This window comes from Aspergillus stella-maris (assembly GCF_047715825.1).
Source record: "Aspergillus stella-maris strain CBS 113639 unplaced genomic scaffold BDV14scaffold_10, whole genome shotgun sequence".
Lineage (NCBI taxonomy): Eukaryota > Fungi > Ascomycota > Eurotiomycetes > Eurotiales > Aspergillaceae > Aspergillus > Aspergillus stella-maris.
The window spans coordinates 14,210-37,294 of NW_027396804.1; the positions used below are offsets into that span (position 1 = coordinate 14,210).

A 23,085-nucleotide genomic window follows, 5' to 3' on the forward strand; every position below is an offset into this window, starting at 1 on the left:
CTACTGCCCCACGGAATCTGGCCGTACCAAATCCGGGGGACAACTCCGAGATAACTAGACGGAGCTGTGGTCCGACACATGGTGTCGGGATTGACGGCCGAGCACACGCGGAGAAAGTGATATCTTATCTCTGATAGGGAGTCGCTCAGATAAGGTTTAGCTTACCCCATAGGACAACCATCGGGGCATGGCAGGCCATGCCAAATATATCATGTCCCATCGGTAGTGCCAGACTGGCATTTATGACCCATTGGTTCTTTGTGCTAAGCCTGTATAGCGTGCTGCTTTTCGTTCTCGCACCGCAGACCACGCAAGATCTAGGACCCCTCCCGGATTGTTGCAGCGGAGATATATTTAACATGCGTGCGACCCTTCTGCATGGTAATGACGACCTGCGCGCACTGGCTCGGCGGATTCCACGCCGCGTACGCAGTAACAGGTATGTTTGACAACATCACATATGGAACATTCCTGCTCTAGATATATGTATTCCCTCATTCTCGAGACGAATGTTGTACCGCTTGAGGATATGTTTGAGATGAGGAGGCTGGCGACGCAGAAAATGAGGGCTTACGAGGAGGTTAGGGCTAGGAGGACTATTGAGGGGCAGGATTTGGGAGATAAGGGGTCTTTGGCTTAGGCTTTGTGCATTGGCAGAGGCAGAATGGGCATGATGCCTGAGAATTGGTGGCTTTGCTACAATGTAAGACGCTGGCGTCGGAAATGATTCTGTAACAGGCTTAAGCATCCGAAACTCCGAATGCAGTAGCACAATAATGATGCTTTCCACCACGTAGAGCAGCCCTAGTATATCAACCAGACAACGCTACGCAAGAAATAACATCTACGAAGTAAAACGACTTGTTTAAATCATGATCATGTCATTATCTAGCTACCCATAGACATAGCAAAAAAAAAAACATGACACATCTTTTTTATTTTTCCGAGACACGCCAGCTGCAGTAATTTCTGGCCCTCTCTCCTCCTTTCCGAGAAAGGAAGGCCTACTCAAACCACACTGGCAACGCCCGGTGATCCCTCGGAAGACCAGCTAAGCTAGGAACTCCTTACGAAGGGGGAGCACCACGGCCACGGCCGAATCCGCCACGGAAGCTAGGGGCGAACTCGCCGGGGGCACCGCCCTCCTTGCCTTCCTCACGGCGACGGTAGCCGCCCTCACGGGGGGGACGGGGGCGACGCTCGCGCTCCTCACCGCCCATCATGCCGCGGGGGGGAGCGTGGGAACGCTGCTGCTTGATGTGGGTGGCGGGGACGACCTCAGCGGGGAGGTGGAGCCATTCGCGGAGGTAGTCAAGACCCTGCAGTCAATTTTGTTAGCGATGTTGTTGACGGTGGTGTACCAAGGTGGATGTGATGGCGTACCTCGGGGGTGAGGGTGTAGTAGTAGTACTGCCACGAGAACTGGGTCTTGATGTAGCCGCGGGAGTTGAGCGACTGGCAGGCCTTGATCACGTAGAGGTTCTTGGTGTCAATGTCGCCGTGCTTGGGAAGGTTGAAGTCCTTCTTGGCCACGAGCACACCCTCTGTTCATCAATCAGTAATTGTTCAGACATCGGCGACTCTTTCCAGCGCATATTTGATCCGTTGTCTGGTTCGTTCGCTGGCAGGGAGGTTCGATCACATACCGCGGAAGAGGTACTCGTGGATCTTCTTGCGGTCTTCCTTGGGGATAAGCCTGGTTCATTGTTAGCATGACTGTCGAGTATCAGTTCAATTGAAGGTATCTCTTACATTGTTGCGAGTTCCTGTTGCTCTTCGGGGAATCGCTCTAACAACGCGCGAAGAGGTTGGTTGAAATGGAGGTTGATCGGGTGGAGCGAGGCTGCCGAATGTTGAAAAGTGCGGAAATCCTCATTCGGTGACGGGAGGGTTCGGGCCCTAATCACGCTGATAAGTCTGGTCACGTGCTGAATAACATTTCACGTGACCTTGACTGGAGTTGCCTTCAGAGTGGGTCTTTGTCTATCGGGCCGGCGACTTCCAAGTCTCAAGTCTCAGTCTCAGCCCTCCACCCGCGCTTTATCACTCACCAACATCACCACATCGCATTCGACCAGGGTCGAAAACTCTGCGAAGCTATCAACTGATCTAAGCTCTCAATTTCTGAAACCGAAACACCGGCAGATTTCGCAGATTTCGCACAAGATGGAGTCGCATGTCAACGTCCTCCTCTCTTCCTTCCCGGGTCTTTCTCTCCCTTCAACAGTCTCTTTCGCACTTCCGTCAACATCAACTATCTCAGACCTTTGCGACAAGGTTTCATCATATATTCCTTCTTCCGTTCCACTACAGTCCCTCATCCTAACAACCACCAACAACAAACAACTCATCCCATCGTCGCGGGCTATCTCCGACCTTCTATCCCAATATGACGATACGCCTTCAACTCTCCTCCCCCTCCGCCTTAGCGTTCCCATGTGCGGAGGAAAGGGTGGTTTCGGATCGCAACTTCGCGCTGCTGGTGGACGCATGTCAAGTCGGCGCAAGCGCAACCAAGGCGACGACAACGGCTCCAGCCGTAACCTCGACGGCCGCCGTCTCCGAACAGTGAACGAAGCGAAAGCGCTGGCAGAATATCTTGCTGTGAAACCTGAGATGGACAAGAAGGAGAAAGAGGAGCGCCGACGGAGATGGGAGGTAGTCGTCGATGCCGCGGAGAAGCGCCAGGAGGAGATTAAGAATGGAGGAGGAAAGCAGAAGATTGATGGTCAGTGGATGGAGGATAAGGATGAGATGAATGAGAAGGCTCGCGAGGCGGTCCTCGCGGCTATGAGGGAGGGTACCTGGACGGACAACCTGAAGGACGCCATTCTCGGTGGATCGAGCACCAGTGCTAGCGAAGGTAGCGGTCAGGAGAGTGCTTCTGCATCGGAGGAGAGCGACGAGGAGGAGGTTGAGATGAAGGATGCACCTGCTCCGGCCAAGGCCGCCCCGAGACAATATATTGGATTTGATGAGGATGATGAGTTTATGAGCGATTCGGAAGAGGAAGAGGAGGAGACCGAATCTAAAGGCAAGGGCAAGGTAAAGGCTTAGGTGAAGTCGACTTGATGTATTTACGACCTTTTCCTGGTTCTGGAGTTATCGTATGTCATTCTATTAGCGAATCTGTGTCCATAGGCTATCAAACATTGCTTCTACAATAAACGCATAGCTTTCCCAATTGAATTAGTACATGCCTAGTACTTCGCAGCCAGTGATTCGCTCTCCGGTCTCCGCGGTCTGGCCCGCCACAAGCGCTGCAACTTTTTACGGATGGCGGGACGGACCAACAATGCCATCAAAAAGAAGTCCGAATCGCATCGCAAATCCTCTTTCTTCAGCGACACTCTCAATTTCAATCATGAGGTCATCTTCCCTTCGCCGCTTGAATCCGAGGATTCTTGCGCCAGGGTGGGGATTCCAGCGCTCATATCAGCAACCTGCGCGACTTGTCCTCAGTCAACACGCCTCAACCCGCAATTTGCGGCGAAGCATCATCTCCGGTCTCAATTTGACAAAACTCCAGCTACGAAGGTTCTCTACTGAGACACCCGATGCCATTCAGTCCTCGAAACCTATCCAGCCTGCGCCAGCCAAGGCTGTTATCCCGACATGCTGCCCAGGATGCGGTGCCTATTCGCAAACGATTGAACCGAGCGAGCCAGGATACTACAGCAAAACCAGAAAACAGACGCGGAAGCTGTTATCAGAGGCGCAAAGTGAATCATTAGATGAGTCGGGTCGGCGAGAAGCCGTTGCTACAATCGAGGAAGTCGTTCATGAGGAGCCTGACGGCGCGCCCAGGATCAAAGGAAGTAGGTATTCTCAGTTTAGTGCTTGGTTGGCACTCGACTAACACTTTCTCTTTCTAGGGGGCGCTGAAATCAGAAGAGCAAGAACAACAGTCGGTGAATACCTCGTGAAGTCGACCTCACCTGTTCAAGTCTGCGACAGGTGCCATGACCTTTTGCACCATAATAAAGCCGTCGCCGCTGTCTCGCCTACGATACATTCCATTGGCGCATACCTTGATGAATCACCGCATAAGCAAAATCATGTTTACCACGTTGTCGACGCAGCAGATTTCCCGATGTCGCTTATCGATGGTATATACGAAGAACTCGGCATCCAAGAACAACGCTCACGGAACCGACGAGCTACGCTAGAGAAATACAAGCATGGAAGGAAAATGACACAGATATCGTTCGTTATAACTCGCTCGGATCTTTTAGCGCCGACAAAGGAGCAGGTCGATTCGAAGATGGAATATGTTCGGTCAGTTCTCCGCGAGAAGCTGAACCTGTCGGCGGAGGAGTTCCGCCTGGGTAATGTCCACATGATCAGTTCTCATCGCGGATGGTGGACGAAGAAGATCAAGGAGGATATGCGCAAAGATGGAGGCGGTATTTGGATTGTGGGCAAGGTCAATGCTGGAAAGAGTAGCTTTGTGGAGTCTTGCCTACCGAAGGACTCGCGGAATCTGGAGAAAATGGCAGAGCTCGTTGCGCGGCGGGATGAAGAGTCGAATACGCCTCGCGTGCAAGACGAGCCCGATATCGTTACGGATAGCCTTCTTCCACCTCGTCCAAGGGAAGACCTCTATCCAATCCTCCCGGTGGTGTCATCGCTTCCTGGTACCACCGTCTCACCCATCCGAATCCCTTTCGGCCGCGGCAAAGGTGAACTCATTGACTTGCCTGGACTCGACCGAGGCAATCTATCCGACTACGTGTTAGACGAGCACAAGCGCGATCTCATCATGACAAAGCGCGGAAAGCCAGAGCGATACACCATCAAGCCCGGACAGTCCCTGCTGTTAGGAGGCGGCCTCGTCCGCATTACCCCAACAGATCCGAACCATATAATAATGGCTGCATGCTTCCTCCCAATCGAAGCTCATCTCACAAATACCGAAAAGGCAAAAGAAATGCAAACCGAAGAACGCACATACCCTGGAACAAAATACGTCAAACCAGGCACAGGCACAAGCATATCCTCGGCAGGAACTTTCGATCTGAAATGGGACATAACCCAGTCCCACCTCCCTATACACATCAGAGAATCCATGAAGCAGGGGGCTAAACAACCTTCCCTGCCGTACAGGGTCATGTCCGCTGATCTCCTCATTGAAGGAGTCGGCTGGGTTGAATTGACAGCGCAAATCCGCGCAAAGAGAACAGAGGAAAGTGGTGGCGATGAAGTTGTTACCGCGCTACCCCAAATCGAAGTATTCACCCCCGAAGGAAAGAATATAGGACTCCGCCGACCTATCGAGTGCTGGCAATTCACGCAGAAGAAGAACGCTGCTGACAGGCGGAAACATGGTGCGAGGGGGCGCCAGAATGCTGGGAGGATGAGGCGATTGCAGCAATAGTAAGCAGCAAGCAGTCTTCGGATGCAATATTTGACCCCTTGAGCTCCCAAGGTTGTCTCCCTTGCTTTGTATAAAACTACCTGTACTATATACGACAATTAGCATAGCGAACGGTGTTAGGATAGAATTGAACTCACCACCAATGTACAATACAGATTCCTGCATTTCTTGTTGACGGAATTTATAGAATATAAAGTACTTATAGCATTGTTTCTGTAGCAGATAACCCTACTCTGTAGGTACCTACCAGTATAGAATACGAACCGTGTCTGCGTCATAAATAGCTCTAGTGGGGTGGGGATCTCTCTGCCCGCAGGGTTCTTATACTCTCCTCTTTTTTCTATCTCACCGCAAGATAGCTATATATAGTGTACTAACCTCGGCTTTCTTTTTTTTTCTGTATACCCTTTCTACATCAATTGTATATTCTATTTCTGACATGCTCTCCTCCCGCGGCGCCCGAAACGCCGCAACCTACGATATCCCCTGGCGCTACGCCGTAGCACCAACATATAACAAGGATACGAACCCCAATGGCATTATTTCGTTCGGATTGGCAGAGCATGTGCAGTTGCCTATTCTTTTATCAGCACTAGTCTATCTATGCGGCAGCTAATTGTTCTCAGGGGCCCGTTCAACACCTCATAACAGAATATATAAACCAAAATGTGCAATTCACAACAGACTCCATCTGCTACAGCTCAACAGCCTCTTCGCACCCACTCCAACCAGCACTGGCAAGGCACATAAACACCCATTTCTCGCCCCTTTATCCGGTAACGCCCGAAATGGTGATAAAATGCAACGGGTGTTCGGCGGCGGGGAGTATGCTTTCTTTTGCACTTGCGGAACCGGGTGATGGCGTCCTTGTTTCTAGGCCGGTGTATGGAAGATTTGAGCTCGATTACGGGATTGAAGGTGGTGTTGAGATTGTTTATGCTGATACGGAGCCCGGGGAGTGTTTCGAAACACGTTGTGTGCAGCGGTATGAAAAGGCGTTGGTTGAGGCGGATAGGAGAGGAGTGAGGATTAGGGCTTTGGTCTTGGTGAATCCGCATAATCCTATTGGTATACCTACATCCCCTCGATGTCTCATTTCCGAGGCTTGATTCTGACGTATTTGGCAGGTCGGTGTTACCCGACGGAAACGCTTATTGAAATCATGAAGTTCTGTAATCGGCATAAGATCCATCTCATAGCTGATGAGATTTATGCGCTTTGTATATTTGATCCCGGGAACGGAGATGAGGGGGAAAGAGTGCCGTTTAGGTCTGTATTGTCGCTTGCGACGCCAGATGTGATTGATTTGGATCTCGTGCATGTTTTGTATGGTTTCAGCAAAGTGAGTTTCCATGTTCTCTGGAGTTTATAACGTTCTCTTCATACTCTATCCTGTTGAACGCGAGCGCTGATATATCCGAGTAGGATTTCTCCTCCGGCGGCCTCCACCTAGGCTTCACAATCTCCTACAACGCTGAGCTCCGTCGGGCATGTTCCTCAATGCTGTATGCTCTCGACTTCCCTCTCAACACCCTTTTTTACTAATAGGTTTGGCCAACAGACGCTTCCACAGCCCCTCCGGCACCGCCGAGCAAATCGGCACTGCAATCCTGCAAGACCAGTATTTTCTAACCAGCTTCATTGAGAAATCGAATCGGGATCTAGAATTCTCTTATAAACTGGCTACGTCTGTTCTTGATGAGGCGGGCATTGAATATGTCAAGGGCGGGTGAGTACCCCTCCCAATTTATACAACCCGTCTCGTACAGAATTAGCTTGGAATCCATTACCCTAACTCCGTCCAGCAACGCCGGCTTCTTCCTCTACATGGATCTATCACCGTACCTTGCACCCGCAACAACCACCAACAAGAAAAAAACGCTATCAGGCCCCGACCGCGAATTCGCACTAGCCCAGAGGTTCCTCGACAACGGGCTCTTTCTGCATCCGGGTGAAGAGCACTGTAAGCACTTGGGCTGGTTCAGGCTTGTCTTTTCACATGAGGAGGGGGTTTTAAGGGAGGGGTTGGATAGGCTTGTTAAGACGGTTCGGGAATTAAAGACGATTGGGTATGTTGATGTGAGGATTGAAATTTGGAGGGGGGCGGAGTGATATATGTCTCCAGAACGGCTAATGTGCTAGGATATCTCTATCTACAGATATAAATCAAAAGCAATAGGTCGTTGATATTATTGATTTGTTATTTGTTGGTCATTAAAGCTATAAAAATTTCAATCATAAAACCATCCCGAAAAGGAGAGGATATCGTGTCATATCACATCAAGGCAGCCGCCAAGGGTATGCCGCAAAGCCTGGGCCCTCAATCTCGCCTACGCAGTAAGGGATGGACAACAGGCGAGAAGAGAAGAGACCCGTCTATTTCCTCCACTGCCCCGCATTCTCAACGCCCTTGCCAACATTCTTCAAGCCATCTTCGAGTCCAGAGCCAGCGCTACCGAGCGCATCACCAACGGGCTTCCCTGTGCTGCCCGTAGCGCTGTTGATCGTGTCGCCGAGACCACGGGTCGCAGTGCCTGCGATACCACCGACTGTACCAGTCAAACCGCCGACGGTGTTTCCGAGCGTGGAGGTGACGAATTTGGCGGCGCCGGTGGCGCCCTTGTCGGAGGAGTCGGACCACTGGTTGTTGGGCATTTTGAGGTTTTGGAGGTAGGTATGGAGTGACTGTAGAGAGATTTGTTTGTTTGAAGTTTGTATGTATTCAGATGGTTGTTGTAGAGATGAATGGCTGGGAGTGGTGGGGGTGATATAGATCGCTGAGGTGGCCTGTGACGTCATTTTCAGAACATGATTCCAGAAGGATCACTCCCTGCCCCTTACGTTGTCGAGCATGAATCGGCGCATCTGGCGTCAGATACAATATGCCGCGTGCCTATCAGCCGATCGATGTCTGGGGTATATTGTGGCTGGTTATCATGAGGTCATCTTAGGCATGGTGGTGTGTGTGGCTTCGAAGTCTGCACCCAGGATGTAGTACAGCCGTGTTAGATTGGTCAGACTCGAACAAATGTGGCTTAAACCAGCGTCTGCCAGGATCCCTTCCAGCTGCATTGCTCTTGTCATTGGGGTAGAGTCCGGGTCTCGTGTAGACCGATGCTCTCCCCTGGCCGGCCTTGCTTGCGTTTCAGCTCCCATATTGATCAGACAATCCCACGTCCGTCGACCACCACAGCCCGCACAATGTAAGGGTGCTCACCCTACCAAACCTTCAGAGTTCGCATCGGCGCCTGCTTCGACCAGGAGCTCGATCATCTTCCAAATTCTATCCCGGTCCCGGGGTTGAGCGCCTGGGGTGTCAATGCATGTCTGCCTTAAAAGTCAACGTTTGCCCCGTGCTTCTATAGCAGCTTGACAGTCCGCATGTCCTTTGAAGGCTGCTATTGGCATTGGCGTACCTTTGCTGGGATCGCACACAGCAAATATAAGTATCTTCCCGCTCGAAAATCGCGCAAACCGTCCAGTTTTTGCACTCTGCGACAGCCCGACAAAGAATCCAATTCGCCCCGTCAGATCCGGGGAGTCCCTTAGCAAGTAGCATATTACATGGTTTTGGCTTAGAGCAAACCCGCGAAGCAAGATACTCCGACGTTATGAACATATCAGCACCACTAGATCCTCGACGTAATGGCGTTACCTCCACGAACGGTGGCGGCCCATTGCCATGGCACGATATAAATCTGTGCCATAGGAAGATAAAGTTTCAATATTTTGATAGCACCTCGCATAAACGCTTGAAATAGCGGGTGAGTCACTCCTGTTCCGGTGGGGTTCAGCTCAATGTTGTCGTGAAATAGCGGCAGGCGAGTGCAAGCAATGTGTCCTCTCTCGGTGACAAAGCTGTCAAGAGAGTTCTTCTTGGTACGCTTAGCTAAAATCGGTGTCCGCTCGAGGAGTAACCCGAAAACACTCCCATGCCCGTGATAAGCTGCAGTAGTCGACAAAGGAAATGAGGAAGAACTGAGGGCTTGCGGCTTTGTGGAGCCATTTTGCCTCGACAACATCGCATTTCATATGGACGCTGGTAGATCGAGACGTCTTCTGACGGTGCCCAGCAAGCCGGCGAAGACAGCCAAAGGTATTGCATAGCATGCGCTCTCCGTATGCACGAGGGCTGAGATTGGCGCGAAGTTCCAAGTATTCAAAAATGCAGAATATCAGTTTTCAGAGCAATTTGCCATCACGATGATGGTGGCAGTGGAGATAGCGTAGTGGGCGGGTTGGCAAGGATCAGTCAAGCATGGCCCGGCGCGTCTCCAATACTCGAACCCCATGCATGCATGTGCATCGCGCATTCGAGAAATTGTGAACCGGACCAGCCGGGATCACACAGGTGGCTTGTCCGATGGCCTGCGCTTAATTTAATCACCTGATACTGGGTGCTGTGTCCTGGAAAACATAAGAGGAAGGAACGACCGGGACTGAAGGAACCATTCTCAACTGGGAAAGAACGACGCTGGCTCTGGACAGGAAGGAGCGACCCCATGTAGAGTAAATTAAGAAGGAACAATATTGCATAAGGAAGGAGCGACTGGCCTCCCTGCCTTCTAGTTAGGACTATCGAGTTGACCAAACTCTGTCGTACAGACATCCATGCACCCACGTCACGTGCCTTCCAAAGCCCTTACTCGAACCAAAGCCAGCTACCAGACTCCAACTTCCAACTCCAAGGACTCCAACCCGGAGATAACCTTGGCAACTAAACCCTGATGACCTGGTACGAAGTAGTATCTCGGACTCAAGATATACGAAGAGACCCACTTGCTCCGCTTGCTGCTCGAATCTATGTAGTGGATCCCTCCCGTCGGACTTCACAACCCAAGCCAGTTTAGTCGCCGCACATCTGAAGCATCCAAACTATACGGCTGACGTACCTGAAGATCAACCGATGTAACTATCTCCTCGGCTTCGAAGAGCCAAACACCGGCAGATACTCGGGATATGGTTAAACTAAAGTTATTCGGTTAGCTGCAGGAACACGGGTGGCGCCGTACGCGTCTTCGCAGTGTGCCATGGCTCCACTCCAGGGGTTGAGCTTAACTATATAACCCGGGGTCAATAGGTCTATCATTGCTTGTCAATGCGGTGATCATCTCTCTTTACATTTCCTTTATTCTATCTACCGCCATGAAGCTTTCCACCAGCCTGGCCATGGCCAGCCTCAGCCATGTAGCCAGCGCATCCAGCGCCCTAGGAACCCAACTCACCACCACCTCCCTAGGCAACATGACGCTCCCCATCCCATCCCTCGTAACCTTCGGCACAGGCGTAATCGGCGGCCTTTTCCGCCCAAACTCAACCGCCTCCCCCGCCAAAGCCAAAATCGGCGTTCTGGTCATGCACGCCGAACAAGACTACACAACCTTCTACCCCTGCACCGAGCTCCCCGCACGCGGCTACACAACACTCTGCCTGAACAACGCGCAGAGCAAAACAGGCCTCATGGACGACCTCGATTTCGAGACTATGATGTCCAACGTCGGCACGGGCGTCGAGTTCCTCAAGAACATGACGGACATCGACAAGGTCGTGCTCTGGGGCCACTCGGGCGGCGGCGCAATGATGGCCGGGTACCAGAATGTTGCGGAGAATGGAGCGGCTGCTTGCAATGGCACTGAAAAGCTCTATCCTTGTTCCAGTGCAATGGACGGTCTCCCACCAGCCGACGGCGTCCTGCTTATCGATGCCAACTTTGGCCTCTCGACGATGACGCTCCTCTCGCTGAACCCGGCTATCACGAATGAGTCTACAGGTGCAGACATCGACCCGGCACTTAACCTCTATAGCCCCGCCAACGGGTGGACGTCAAACGGCGCAAACTACACAACCGCCTTTGCGCAGAAGTTCCTCTCTGGTATTGCAACACGCTGGAACCGCATCCTGTCCACCGCAACAGAACGCAACGATCTCATCAACGCCGGCAAAGGCCTCTACACAGACGACGAGGGCCTCGTCATCCCCGACGCAAACTACATCGGCTTCAACAACAAGCTCATCACCCAGGACGTGCGGTATCTGTCTCACACCGAACAAAAGTGGCCCCTCCTGCACAAGAACGGCCGCGTCAGCAAACAAATCGTCCCCTCCGTCCGCGTCGCATCAGCCGGTATCCCCTCGGTCATGGATAACTTCTATGACGGCGCACTCAAAACAACCATCACGCGCTTCCTGTCTACATTCGCTGTCCGGATCGATTCGGACAAGTTCAACGTCACGGCTACAAATATCACGGGTGTCGACTGGACGTCCTCGCCTACGACGCCTATAGGCAGTGTCCCCGGGATTTCGAAGCCGCTATTGACGATGGGGAATACAGGGCATTATGAGTACCTTAACGCCGAGAAAATTTATCTTGTTGCTATGACGGAGGACAAGAGTATTGCGTTTGTGGAGGGCGCGCAGCACACGATTAATACTTGTACTGAGTGCGAGAGGTATCCTGGTGAATTTGGGGATACGGTTAAGACGGCGTTTGATTATATGGATGAGTGGCTTGGGGAGAGGGGGCGGTTTATTACTGCTTAGAGGAAAATGAGATGAGTGTGAATTTTGTTGAGAATGAGGATGCTGTGGACTGTGGTCCAGCTAGAGGGGACGGAGGGGATGGGAGCGGTGCCATCTGTGAATTTGTTTTGTACTTAGCTGTTAGTAGTAAGACTGTATAAATTACCTTTCTAGAAGATTGGCTCACTAACATATCTTATGATTAATTTCTGAGCGAAACGAAGCAAGTCTAAAATCAGTTCCAAGAAAGGAAAGAGGGGGGGATTGCAATTCTGACCAAGCCAGTCTTACGGCTTTGATTTCGCCCGTTGTGCAGTTGACCAATCGGACTGCTTAGAGCCGATGAAGGCATAACGCCGTGACCTTGACACCTTACTCTTTAGGAATATATTCATGCCTTAGGCTTTCATTGGCATCACTCAGCAACGACTTGGTCGAACAATAGGCCACATGGTGTTTTGCCTCTGCTGCCCCAGGTAGCAATCATTAACTAGCCATACCCGTTTCAACAGAGCTGAGGGATGTTCAGTCAGCTGCCAAGGGGACCAATAATGTCATAACGCCTTCTGATTCTTATATCCAGAGATAGATGTATATCTACTCAACATTGGTAAACGTAAACGTCGGCTGTCCCGGCACCGCATTCTCAGCCTGCAGACCCTCTCTCTTCTCACCGGTACCAACAACCTCACCCTCCTTACCGCCCTCCTCAACAGCAACAACCTCAATCTCCTTCGCACCAGTCGTCTTCTTCAAATTGACAGTCATCTGCTTGAGAACAGCAAACTCATCGAATGGCAACTTGCGTTCAAAGACGTTCTCAGGCTTCTCCTTTGTGCCGACCAGGCGCTTCTTGAGGCCCTGCACGAAGGGCATGGCCTTCTTCATCTCGCCGAGCTTGCCGACCTTGGCGTTGAGTTCCTTGTCGTTGATGGAGAGGGAGACGGCGTCGAAGGCTTCGCGGACAAGATCGATGTACTTCTCTTGCCAGGAGGGGAACTTCTTGGCGGCGAAGATGGTGATCTTCTTGGGCTTGCGCGGGTCGAAGCTCTGGGCCTTGCCCTTGGCGATTTTCTTGACGAAGGTAGCTTCCGCGGAGAGGATGCTGGAGGATGTGGTGCGGACGTAGCTGGTTGCAGCAGAGAGCTCGGGGGAGGGGGTGGGGACGTCGGGGAAGAGAGCACGGTGGATGGTTTCGGGCTGTTTGAGTTAGAGCGGCGCAACGCTTACTGTGGGGCGCGGGAGCATACCTTGTTCAGGATCTCGAGCCAGATGTACTCCGACCAGTGGGGAGCGATGGGCGACATCATCAGCGCCTGGAGCTCAACGTAGCGCAAGACCATGTCGCGGTGCATGCCGATGCCGGCGGAGGTGGCGGCTTCACGGTAGGCATCACGGGCACTGACCAAGTCGTACAAACTGGACTTGAGAGCGAGCTTGAAGTTGGTGCTAAAACATAATTAGCAAGCGCCATTGAAACGATCTTAAACGATCTTGGAATACTCACTCTTGGTAGTTCTTCTTGCCTTCGCGGACCAGGGTGTTGAGCTCGTTCTCAAACACCTTGTCCCAGAAGTGGTCGGCAGGACCAGTCCGTAGGCTGTCATCCTTGACAACCTCCTCGATCCACTCCTTAAGAGTGAAGAGACGGAGAATGTTGCTGTTGGCAACGCTCTCCTCGAAGTTGGCGTCTTCAATACCGTCACCAGCGTCAGCGAAAGCAATGCGGGTAGCATCGGCACCGAACTTGTCGACAGAATCCTTCAAGGTCAGGAAGTTTCCGGTACTCTTGCTCATCTTGTCGCCGTTCAGGAGCAAGTGGCCGTTGGCACGAACACCGCGAGGCCAGTACTGGGGAGGGAAGAGAGCAACGTGGATGTAGAGGAAGAACGTCAAGTGGTTCTGGATCAGATCCTTCCCGGAAACTCTGACGTCCAAGGGGTACCAGTACTCAAACTCTCTGCGCAAGGCTAGAAGAGCATCTTTGCTGAGACCGCTCTTCGAGATGAGCTCATCGCTAACCTCGCGACGGCAGAAAACGTAGTCCCAAACTTCGTCAATCATTTGCTCGGGCTTGATGTTGAGAGAACCTGTGGTCTTACCGTAGCGGTCGCCGTGCAAGAGGTGAGCAATGGTGTAGTAGGCCATGTAGACCGTACTGTCACTCAAACTCTCAACCAGGAACTGCTGGTCCCAAGGAAGCTTGGAGCCGAGACCGTATGTTCTGGCGCAAGCCCAGCGGTTGAGCCAGTCAAGGTTCTTCTCGAAACCGTTCTTGGTCTCGGAGGCGTATGTGTTGAGAGTGTTCACGACGTGGTCGAGGGTGTCCTTCTGCCACTTGGCGTCGTTTTCACCGTAGTTCAGGAACCATTGTCCAAGGTAGGCAACGACACAGTCGTCTCCACTTCGGCTGACAACCTTGCCCATGGGGTCGGCGAAGGGGAAGGCATCTCCGCTGTCATACAGCGACTTGCGGATCTTGTCCTTGGCTGCGCTCACTGACTCACCCTTGAACTCTCCGACGATCATGGTACCCTTGTAGAAAGCTTCACCATAGGCCAGCTCCTTGGCCTGTGCGAGCTGGTTGACGTCCTTGGGAGAGTTGATCTTGAGCTGCTTAACCAGTGCGGGCGCGGTGAGGTTACCGTAGGTAGGTGTTTCGATAAGAGGGAAGATCTCCAGCTCAGCCCACTCCTTCTGGATGCCGTAGTATTCAGACTTCTTGGCAAGGTCGAGCAAAGTAGCGTAGTCGTCAGGGCTGTCGGAAGGCACGCAGGTAACGACACCGGTACCCTTGGTGGCAGAAACACCCTCCATGGGAAGAATACGCACACCTTCCTTGTGGAACGACAGAGGGGCGTTGATCAAGGTACCGACAAAGGCGGATCCAGGAGCAGTGAGAACGGTGGGCAGCTGGTCCTGAGTCTTGGGGAAGTGCTCGCTATCGAAGAAGGTTCCCTGGAAAGCCATGTTCCAGGCACCGCGCTTGGTGCAGATGTAGTACTCCTTCTCCTTGACCTTGAAGATGCCGTATTCGATCTTGGGGCCGAGGAAGCAGCAGTTTTGGCCGTACATAGTCTCCGGACGCAGGGTAGCGGGGATGAAGTAAACATTGGCGTCATCCTCAAGCTTGCCCTTGACGAGCTCTGCAATCTGGGGAGCCCACTCCTTGACCTTCAACTTCATCGCCGTGTACTCCTGGGGTCCGATACCCTCACCCTCGGTTCGGTCGTGGTCCATGCACGGTTGGCCGTCCTTGGGGGAGTAGACAGTGTATCGGTTACCGTACTGGATCTTGCCGAGCTCATACAGACGGTTCATTTGCCAGCGCACAAAGGCGTCGTAATAGGGGTTGGCGTCGGTGGTGACGAATTGACGGCGCCAGTCGATACCAGCACCAAGGCTGTCGAGGTCACGGATGGCAAGAGGAGGGAAGTGCTGGAGCCAGTACAGAGCGTCGGCGAACTTGTGAATCTCCTCGATGGGGATACCAATAGCCAACATGATCTGGAACTGGTACTTCATCTTCACTGTCTTGGCGGCAGCCTTGCTCTTCTTTCCGGAGAACTTCTCTTGCTGCTCGCCCTTGACTTCCTGGGTGGGAGCAGCGACAGCAGCAGTCTCCTCATCCTCGTCCTTGTATCCTTCAAAGTTCTGACCAAACTTCTTGACCTCGTCGGCGAGCTTGTCGGCGCAGGCCTTGATAGGCATACCCGTGCAGTGGAAACCAAGAGGGAAAAGAGCCCGCTTTCCCTCCATACGGGCGGTGGCAGCCATGAATTCGACCTTACTGGCCGTAAAACTGTGGCCTGCGTGCAGGGTACCGTTCATGTATGGGTAGGCCATAGTACCGAAGAACTTGGGGTGTTTCTCGCGGAGCTCCTCGGGGGTCATGCTACCGGCAGGGACCTCGGACAGGGTAGGGGCGTCGACTTCGAAAACCTTGTTTTCCTTCCATTGTGCCTGATATTTCTTCTCGATGGCAATGAGGGTATCTCTCTTCTCAGTCTGTGGTTACAATTCATCTATTAGCACATATGCCCGAAATTCAAAGAGTATGGAGGGGCAGTAGAATACGTTTTCAAGCTTGAGAGTGTTCTTGGAGCTGTTGCCCGGATCGAGCGCAGCTGCGGAAGCAGCAGCGGCTGCCATGGCTCTCTGAGTAGTTTGCCTTGTTGCAAACTGTATAGAAAAGCCCAGGGGCGTGTGTAGAACAAAAGTGAGTCAGGCTGTGACTCTCAATCCCGCGGGGCTCGACCGCCGCGAAAAGATTATGTGGGACACCGACCACCACACCGCCTTCCGCTCCCAGCCCAGTCACGTGCGTTTCTCGGAGACGTTTCTTCGCCGACATTTTTGGCATCAAGGTCCAGCCAGAATCATCAATCAGACAATTCTGGTCGATTTGCTCAGTCTTTTTCTTTTCATTCACTCTTTCAAGTAGACGAGCACTGCGCGTCATCCGCGCTCAATCGTCATCATGGTTAATCTCTTCAAGCGCATGAGGAAGCTGCAAACTGTACGTTCTCATCCTATATGAAAGCAATTGATCTAACGTTTTATCTTACAGAGGGTAAATCTCCCAGTCTCAATTTCCCATCGATATGCCATCTTTACAACTTGTTGCGCCAACGAAAGGTCTAATATATCCCAGTAGTTCCCACTCGCTGACCACAATTGAAACCAGATTCTCAACATCCGCGTCGGAACAGGCGCCGCCGTCCTCCCTACACCCGCTACCGCAACGAAAGAATACCCACCCGTCACACGACTCCACCTCACATATGCCCAAAAGATCTACGGTGGCCACCAAGGCGCGCGACATTTCTGGCGGAATTGCCTTACCCGACTCAAGTACCACAACCCGGCCCTCCCTATCACCGTAAAGCAGATCACAGACCAAGAGGCACCCGCGTCTCTGACGGTATACTTCGCCGAAAGACTCAGCAACGCTGCCTCAGTCAATGCCGCGTCGACACCGGACGAGCACGCCCCCAAGCCCTCTGAGGCAGAGAAGACCGCCGTCGTCGATGTCCGCAACCTCACCTACACCGATATCTGGAACAAGCTCAAGAACATGACTGGGGCTCAGAGCATATCTGCGACACCGGATGAGCAGGCGCAGCTCAAGAAGCTTGATGCGTTGGCGCGGAAATCAGTCAAGGACAGAGCGCGGGTGGCTGCTATGCGACAGGCGAAGCTGGATCACGAGGAAATGCTGAGAAAGGCGAAGGGAGAGGTTGAGGCGCTGAGGCAATCATAAATTCCGTTTTGGGGACGTCTGTTGTAGTCTAGGAGCGTACTTATCATTGTAACATAGCATTTCTTATCAAATCATTCCATATAACATAGTGCTCAGATCTTCAATACCGGGCGCCCGGTGACTGCTGGGCTTGTTTCAGGACGGCTACCTGGCTGATGTATTATTAGCACTGTCTTTTTCAATTTCAGGAGGCCGAGATTATAGCACGAAACACAAACCTGATGCTGCATTGGAACTACGCCAGGCCTGAAGGTTCGGATTGGGCATACATAGGTAGCAGAAAAGTACACCATTGTATCTACGACTACGTCCTGTTTCGACTAGGTTACATGGTTGATTAGCAGGTAGTGTCAGTCCTCTCAAGCCTACAGCCCAGAGGGAGGGAGGTACGATATTGGGAGGGAAAAGGGGAAGCGCGGTGCCTTTCCGTCCCCTCCAACCTCAGCCCTCAATTGCGTCTCCCTCACTCAACAGCGGAATAAATGCTGGCTCAGCCCGTTCCTCTCCATTGCCTCAAAGGACATAACGTCATAATTTCCCATTCCTTGCTTTGCATCTACATAGTAGATAGAGTCAAGGTGGCTATGTTGAAAACGTGACGGAGACCTTGCAAGACACTCTGAACTCAAAAGTCTTACAGAACTGAGTCCAGAGCGCTTTGGCTGAGGAATCTACAGTGTGAGTCACATTTACACTTCAAGAACCAGTGTAATGTGCCTCTTCAGCAATATTGAAGGGATCCATAGTGAAGTAAACAACAAAGGGCTTGAGACTTGCTGTGAACTCAGCCACAGCCAGAATAGACTCTCCTATTGAGACCAAGTTACCATTCGACTCATGTGATCTTCAACAAAGGGCTCTTCAGGCTTGCGTTGACGAACAGCATGTGAACCGTGGAGCCGCAGAAGCCATGACTGGCAGCTATAAAGAAGGGCTCCCAAAAGCAGCCCATTATAGGAATTCGGGCAGCCTTTCTACAACGAGAATCACCGTACAGTTAACGAACCGAGATTCATCGTAGACTGCCCCCTCTCGAAGACAGAGAAGTATTCTCCAAGTAATCGAGAGCGTCGAATGATCATTTTTTTTGGCAACCAGTCGTCGTTCTCCTTTGATTCATTGACAGTCGCGACCGACCTCGCGAAAGAGCGACAGAACCAACACGGCCGTGAGTGGTGCCGACGGTACAATGTTCGTCGAACTTCAAATCTCCCTCCTCCTCCTCCTCCTCCTCCTCCTCCTCCTCACTCCCTTTGACTACATAAAGTCGCTGGGTCCGAAGCCTGTATACACCCTGTCCTAGTCGATCCCTCCTACCGACCCCGAAACTGTTTTGTGCAAGGTGCAGACCTTCATTCAGTGCCTTCGAACCGTGGCATGCGACTCCTACCATTTCAAAATTCTCTGCGGAGATTCGAATGAGGAGAAAGGCCAACTAGATGTCTTGATTCAACACCCGAATGTTCGCGAGGTACAGGAGCATCTCCAGGGCTGCATGAATAAGTGCTTCGAAGGCAAAGAACAGTTTTGTCAGACGACAAAGGTCGCAGCCCGAGTTATCTTTTTGGAGCTCCGAGATCTGATGGATCGAGGCGTTACTCCGCACGAAGTTTTCCCGCAGATCGCGGCGGTGTCTCATGGACGGCCATCCTGGGAATATGTGCACCGCGGCTCCGAGGGGGAACGTCTCCAGACGGCATATACCAAGCGTGCGACGATAATCCATCATGCGCCGTGATTCGGCTGTACGTCAATTCAGCTGGATGGTGCTACTTGTCAGGACACTAAAAGTGAAGTAGATAAAGAGTTGGTGTGGCGGGAAATGGTTACTCTATCCAAGCATAAAACTTTTTGATTATAGTACAAGGACTTTGGGCCAGGACTGGAACAGGACCCGGAAGGTGGTATATAGTTGACCTTACAGTGTCTCAGTCTTATTGCTCTTACTGACAATTGCGCTCACATCAATAACACCACCATGGAGTACGACAGAATACCAGAGCAACAGACGCCTGTTCATGTCATAATACAGCCCTTCTATGTTGTGGAGGATTGTAAGCCTCATTACCTTTAGAAAAATCTAATTGCATTACTGCTGTTCACAGGTTGCTAAAACAGCACGGGTGTACAAGCTATATCATTAGATATGCTTATCACAAAAAGGAAGGAGGTTGGAAGATTATTGTTGTCTACCAACAGCCCGACGACTCCCTCAAAAGGACAGAAGTCGAGGACTTTCTGAATTGCCGAATTGTGTCCCCGAAAAAATTCGATGCAGAATCTTTTCTTTTCCACCAAAAAGGAGATGTCCCCTCTTCGATATTTACCGGCCTGAGTTGGAATCAACAGTTTTCAACATTACGCTGCTGCGGTGTGAACATCTGCGTATACAAAGGGGTTTTTTTATAGGTTTCCGTGGCCTTCCAAAGATCCAGAAAAACCGTCAAATGTGATCACCAATAACCCCTTTGTTGATCTCGAGAGTGAGGATGAGTTGTTCCACGAGGTGGTACAGAGACCACTCTTAATGACATTGGGTTCAAAGCTGAAGACCATAAATCTTTGCCAGTTATCTCAACTTCCGTCTATGTAAGTATCTATACCTTACCTATTACATTGATCTAGTGAAAAATAAATAAAGCTGACCAGAATATAGGGCAATCCGACAACGATCTGCCTCTTTGTTAGGGCACCAGAGCTGGCTCTGGACCGCCTGATTAGTTATCGAATGCGTAAGGTTTACCTATTGTTTGAGATCTCATGGCCAGTATCTTCACTATCAATTCATGGCCGTTGTTTGGTTTTCCCCGCAGTAGCAATATGTATCCATTCATTGTATCAGAGGCTACACACTCATACGCAAGAATAATCGAGGATGATTCTCTGGTATTCTTATAGCATTACCTGATTAACGAGTGTGACCTTGCAATTTGCTGGTCCTTATATATGGCGGCCCTCAGTAGCTGGAGCTCTCTACCTCCCTTCTTCTTTTTTAACCGATGTGTCTTCCTACTCTGGCATGAAGTGTTGAATCACTAGTTATTTTTTTTTTGTGTTAGTCAAAGGATTCTCTTTGTTGTTTTGCAGGGGCTCATCCGTTCCAAGGCATTGTCAGCTTACTGTTTCTACGTGCCCCCCGTATCAACAGCCCAAGCACCCATAACAGACTGGAGAGCCCTCTTACTCTGAGTTCTGCTAGTTCTCAACAAGCCGCACCTGCATCTATGTACTATGTTGATATAGAAGGGAGGGAACGGTTCTCTGATTATGCGCCTTTGTGGTCTCTAGTTTTACCTTTGTACTTCAGCTGTCTATCAAAACTCTCCTTATATATCGCTTTCTACTCTTCTTATTTACTTAATCAACCAATCTTATTTACTTAATCAACCAATGGTCCTTCTGTTACTAGCATCGCTTGGTGACATGCCAGAGTCAGATCCCCTTTCTCATTTGTTTCTAAATCAGTATCAGCAGCCTCTTTGTAGCTCCGTAGTCTTTGTGTAGAGTGACCATGCTTCTTGTCACTCTGTGTCACCAGAAACCACTGAAGTCAATGCATTGGTTGTCTGTATTTTTTTTTTATTCATGATGCCCTCTGAAGCCCATTATACATGTTTGAGCGAGCTTGAGGGCTTTCACAAAGAAGCTCAGCCTTGGGTAGCACTAGAGTCGGCGGGCCAGCGACCAAGGGCTTACTCTCTTTGTATCGAATCGTAGATTGACTCGAAATACACCATCTTTATAACACAAAAGAATAAGATCGTGCGACTGCTGCAGCCCCAGTACCTTTCCTTCCCTACTTTCAAGTACACTGGAAGTGAAGCATTGGGCGCAGCGACAAAGACCGCCCGAAGTCGATGAAAAATTGTACTCTTTTTAGTCTGATATTTCGGGTCGGGCGCAATGGGCATGAAAAAGGGACCGCGAAGTTATGCCAGGTGATCCATGGTTTGCGAGGAATATCTGTGCGTTCAGTGGAGGGACGTACATGTTTCCTCCCCCACGCATTGGCTTACCAGACCGTGTTGGGGCTGAAGATATCTTTCGCAACTCTACAAGCGAGGACGAGATTTTCATTGAAGTCACCAGGAAGCCACTCTGTAGAGGATTAGCACGTCTACAGATTTCTTCAAGATGGGCTTCGTGAGATGTAAGCATGAGCACCTTTGACCCTACTGTCCGGTCCAACTAGCAGTTGAACTAACGCAGATCTAGGCACGGATGAGAAGGAGGCCACTGGATGAATTGCGGGCTGTCTGTAAGATGGGTGCTAGGGCTGGCTCTGAGTCGCCCGGGATGATGATCTGACTTGGTAGTCTTAGATTAGATTAGATAGTGTTTCATGTTTACTTGAGATTCAGCTAAACTGCGATAAATATATATTCTTGTGCAGTAGAAAATCACGAGAGTGATCACCTGATTATACAACGTACCTAGTTTGTGACACCTTCCATATTCAGCTTCAACTTCCTTGGCCCGACTTCCGACTTCCACTTGTACGTCTTCTCTCCCCCTCGCTTTTGACGTTGAAACTACTGCGTTGATTTCTTTTTCCACCTCAATTTCGTCAACTGCCGGACCTTTCAAGTTCCACAACCACTCGTCTCCCTGAAGCGGATCCATCCCGAAGCATTGCCAAAGCGTCATTCACACCGGCCAGCCCGTCCTTTCGAACGATCAATTCCGGCGGTACCAGTGCTCTCTTCTCCAGCAAACATTCCAACCAGCGCATTAAACCCTCTGCAACAGGAACACAAAGATGGAAAAGCTTGATAGGAACTGCATGATAACGAATCCGTTGGTGTCGGCCCTTCGGCAATCCCGTCAGCCCCAACAGGTGTGCCGGCGGGCTGTCAGGACCAGTGCATAGTGCTTCTCGCAAAACAGTCGCTGTTTCTCTGCCAACCATATCCAGTGCATAGTGAAGACATCCTCCCGTTACACCCCGAATTATTTCGATGGCACGTTCTGGGTCGTGGCGGTCGACGAGCACGTCTGCTCCGGCCTCTTGCAATTTTCGCCCGTGACGAGCAATGTCGGCCACGCAAATGACCCTCAGCCCACACTGCCTTGCTAGCTGCAATGTGATATACCCCGTTGTGGTGGAAGCTGCCGATGGTTAGCCTCACTCACGCTCAACACCCAGGGAGAATGCTCACCTCCCCAGATTGCGATCCAGTCGCCGTGTTTTGCTTGCTGCATCTCGCCTTCTGAAAAGCATTCTCCTGCGATATCCTCTGGTATCATCTTTCTGTCCGACCCTTGTAAGATGTGCACCAGATTAGGTCCTGGCGTGGTCGTCGCCTTTGAGAAATCCACGCCGAAGCAGACACCCAGCGCTAGCGCTGCCGCGACATAAGCCACGCCGATGGAGGCCCCCTCATAAAGTGAGATACTCTGTGGGATCTTTGCGGTATTATGGAGGGTCGCCACCGCATATTCTTGAAAGGCTGCTTTGCGAATGTCTCGATAATCGGTCGACGGTACCAGAACAACGTCTCCTACCTGAATACGATTCGATAAGTGATGTGATGTTTTGACGACGGTTCCCGCAAAGTCTCGCCCAAAAACCCAGGGTAAATCGGGAATGCCGAAATTGAATGCCCTGTTGAAGTCAATTAGTGATATTCAGAAAGAAATGTCGGAGAGGTTGCAGCTTACGGAGCCTTCCAGTCAACGGGGTTGAGGCCAACCGCGGCAACTCTGATAAGAATCTCGTCTGGATGAAGCAGCTTTGGGACCGCATGGTCTTTGATCAGGGTGTATTCTTCCTTGACTGCTTTTAGAAGCAGAGCTTGCTGCGAAAAAATGCTATGAAGCTGCTCGTGTTCATGCTCTCCCTCAGATTGGTACCCGCAGAGCTTAGTGCTCAACTGCGTCTTTTCCGGTAAAATGATGGTTGATACCGCGGTAGCCATGTTTG

General features: G+C 51.2%; 9 protein-coding genes across 9 annotated transcripts; 5 read left to right on the forward strand and 4 right to left on the reverse strand.

The window, feature by feature from the left end:
• Positions 1–861: 861 nt before the first annotated feature.
• BDV14DRAFT_168046 (40S ribosomal protein eS10) lies at positions 862–1,838 on the reverse strand. Its single transcript, XM_073767782.1, has 4 exons — positions 1,753–1,838; positions 1,647–1,696; positions 1,384–1,544; positions 862–1,319 (listed from the first exon to the last, which is right to left on the reverse strand). Coding segments are annotated over exons 1-4 (465 nt in total). The 5' UTR covers positions 1,755–1,838; the 3' UTR covers positions 862–1,067.
• A 166-nt stretch (positions 1,839–2,004) lies between these two features.
• On the forward strand, positions 2,005–3,172 carry BDV14DRAFT_168048 (telomere maintenance SDE2 family protein). The gene has a single exon (XM_073767783.1). It carries the CDS (start codon positions 2,167–2,169, stop codon positions 3,055–3,057), a length of 891 nt encoding a protein of 296 aa, XP_073630965.1. The 5' UTR covers positions 2,005–2,166; the 3' UTR covers positions 3,058–3,172.
• A 177-nt stretch (positions 3,173–3,349) lies between these two features.
• On the forward strand, positions 3,350–5,532 carry BDV14DRAFT_168049 (uncharacterized protein). The gene is made up of 2 exons (XM_073767784.1): positions 3,350–3,818; positions 3,876–5,532. The coding sequence occupies exons 1-2, from the start codon at positions 3,365–3,367 to the stop codon at positions 5,375–5,377; spliced, it is 1,956 nt and encodes a 651-aa protein (XP_073630966.1). The 5' UTR covers positions 3,350–3,364; the 3' UTR covers positions 5,378–5,532.
• Positions 5,533–5,816: 284 nt separating this feature from the next.
• BDV14DRAFT_197237 (pyridoxal phosphate-dependent transferase) lies at positions 5,817–7,489 on the forward strand (the record flags this gene model as incomplete). Its single annotated transcript, XM_073772629.1, has 6 exons — positions 5,817–5,942; positions 6,004–6,445; positions 6,505–6,719; positions 6,803–6,882; positions 6,939–7,106; positions 7,183–7,489. The coding sequence occupies 6 exons, from the start codon at positions 5,817–5,819 to the stop codon at positions 7,487–7,489; spliced, it is 1,338 nt and encodes a 445-aa protein (XP_073630967.1).
• A 24-nt stretch (positions 7,490–7,513) lies between these two features.
• On the reverse strand, positions 7,514–8,196 carry BDV14DRAFT_168050 (uncharacterized protein). The gene has a single exon (XM_073767785.1). The coding sequence runs from the start codon at positions 8,174–8,176 to the stop codon at positions 7,754–7,756; it is 423 nt and encodes a 140-aa protein (XP_073630968.1). The 5' UTR covers positions 8,177–8,196; the 3' UTR covers positions 7,514–7,753.
• Positions 8,197–10,732: 2,536 nt separating this feature from the next.
• Positions 10,733–11,920, forward strand: BDV14DRAFT_206722 (uncharacterized protein; the record flags this gene model as incomplete). The annotated part of the gene is made up of 1 exon (XM_073774966.1): positions 10,733–11,920. One exon carries the CDS (start codon positions 10,733–10,735, stop codon positions 11,918–11,920), a length of 1,188 nt encoding a protein of 395 aa, XP_073630969.1.
• Positions 11,921–12,016: 96 nt separating this feature from the next.
• On the reverse strand, positions 12,017–16,123 carry BDV14DRAFT_168051 (leucine--tRNA ligase CDC60; the record flags this gene model as incomplete). Its single annotated transcript, XM_073767786.1, has 4 exons — positions 15,977–16,123; positions 13,407–15,907; positions 13,150–13,348; positions 12,017–13,099 (listed from the first exon to the last, which is right to left on the reverse strand). Coding segments are annotated over exons 1-4 (3,374 nt in total), but the record flags the coding sequence as incomplete, so codon positions are not given.
• A 148-nt stretch (positions 16,124–16,271) lies between these two features.
• Positions 16,272–17,427, forward strand: BDV14DRAFT_168053 (mitochondrial 54S ribosomal protein mL61). Its single transcript, XM_073767787.1, has 3 exons — positions 16,272–16,418; positions 16,441–16,442; positions 16,586–17,427. The coding sequence occupies exons 1-3, from the start codon at positions 16,380–16,382 to the stop codon at positions 17,160–17,162; spliced, it is 618 nt and encodes a 205-aa protein (XP_073630971.1). The 5' UTR covers positions 16,272–16,379; the 3' UTR covers positions 17,163–17,427.
• Positions 17,428–21,729: 4,302 nt separating this feature from the next.
• Positions 21,730–23,080, reverse strand: BDV14DRAFT_197243 (zinc-binding alcohol dehydrogenase family protein; the record flags this gene model as incomplete). Its single annotated transcript, XM_073772630.1, has 3 exons — positions 21,730–22,271; positions 22,322–22,767; positions 22,824–23,080. 3 exons carry the CDS (start codon positions 23,078–23,080, stop codon positions 21,730–21,732), a joined length of 1,245 nt encoding a protein of 414 aa, XP_073630972.1.
• Positions 23,081–23,085: the final 5 nt, after the last annotated feature.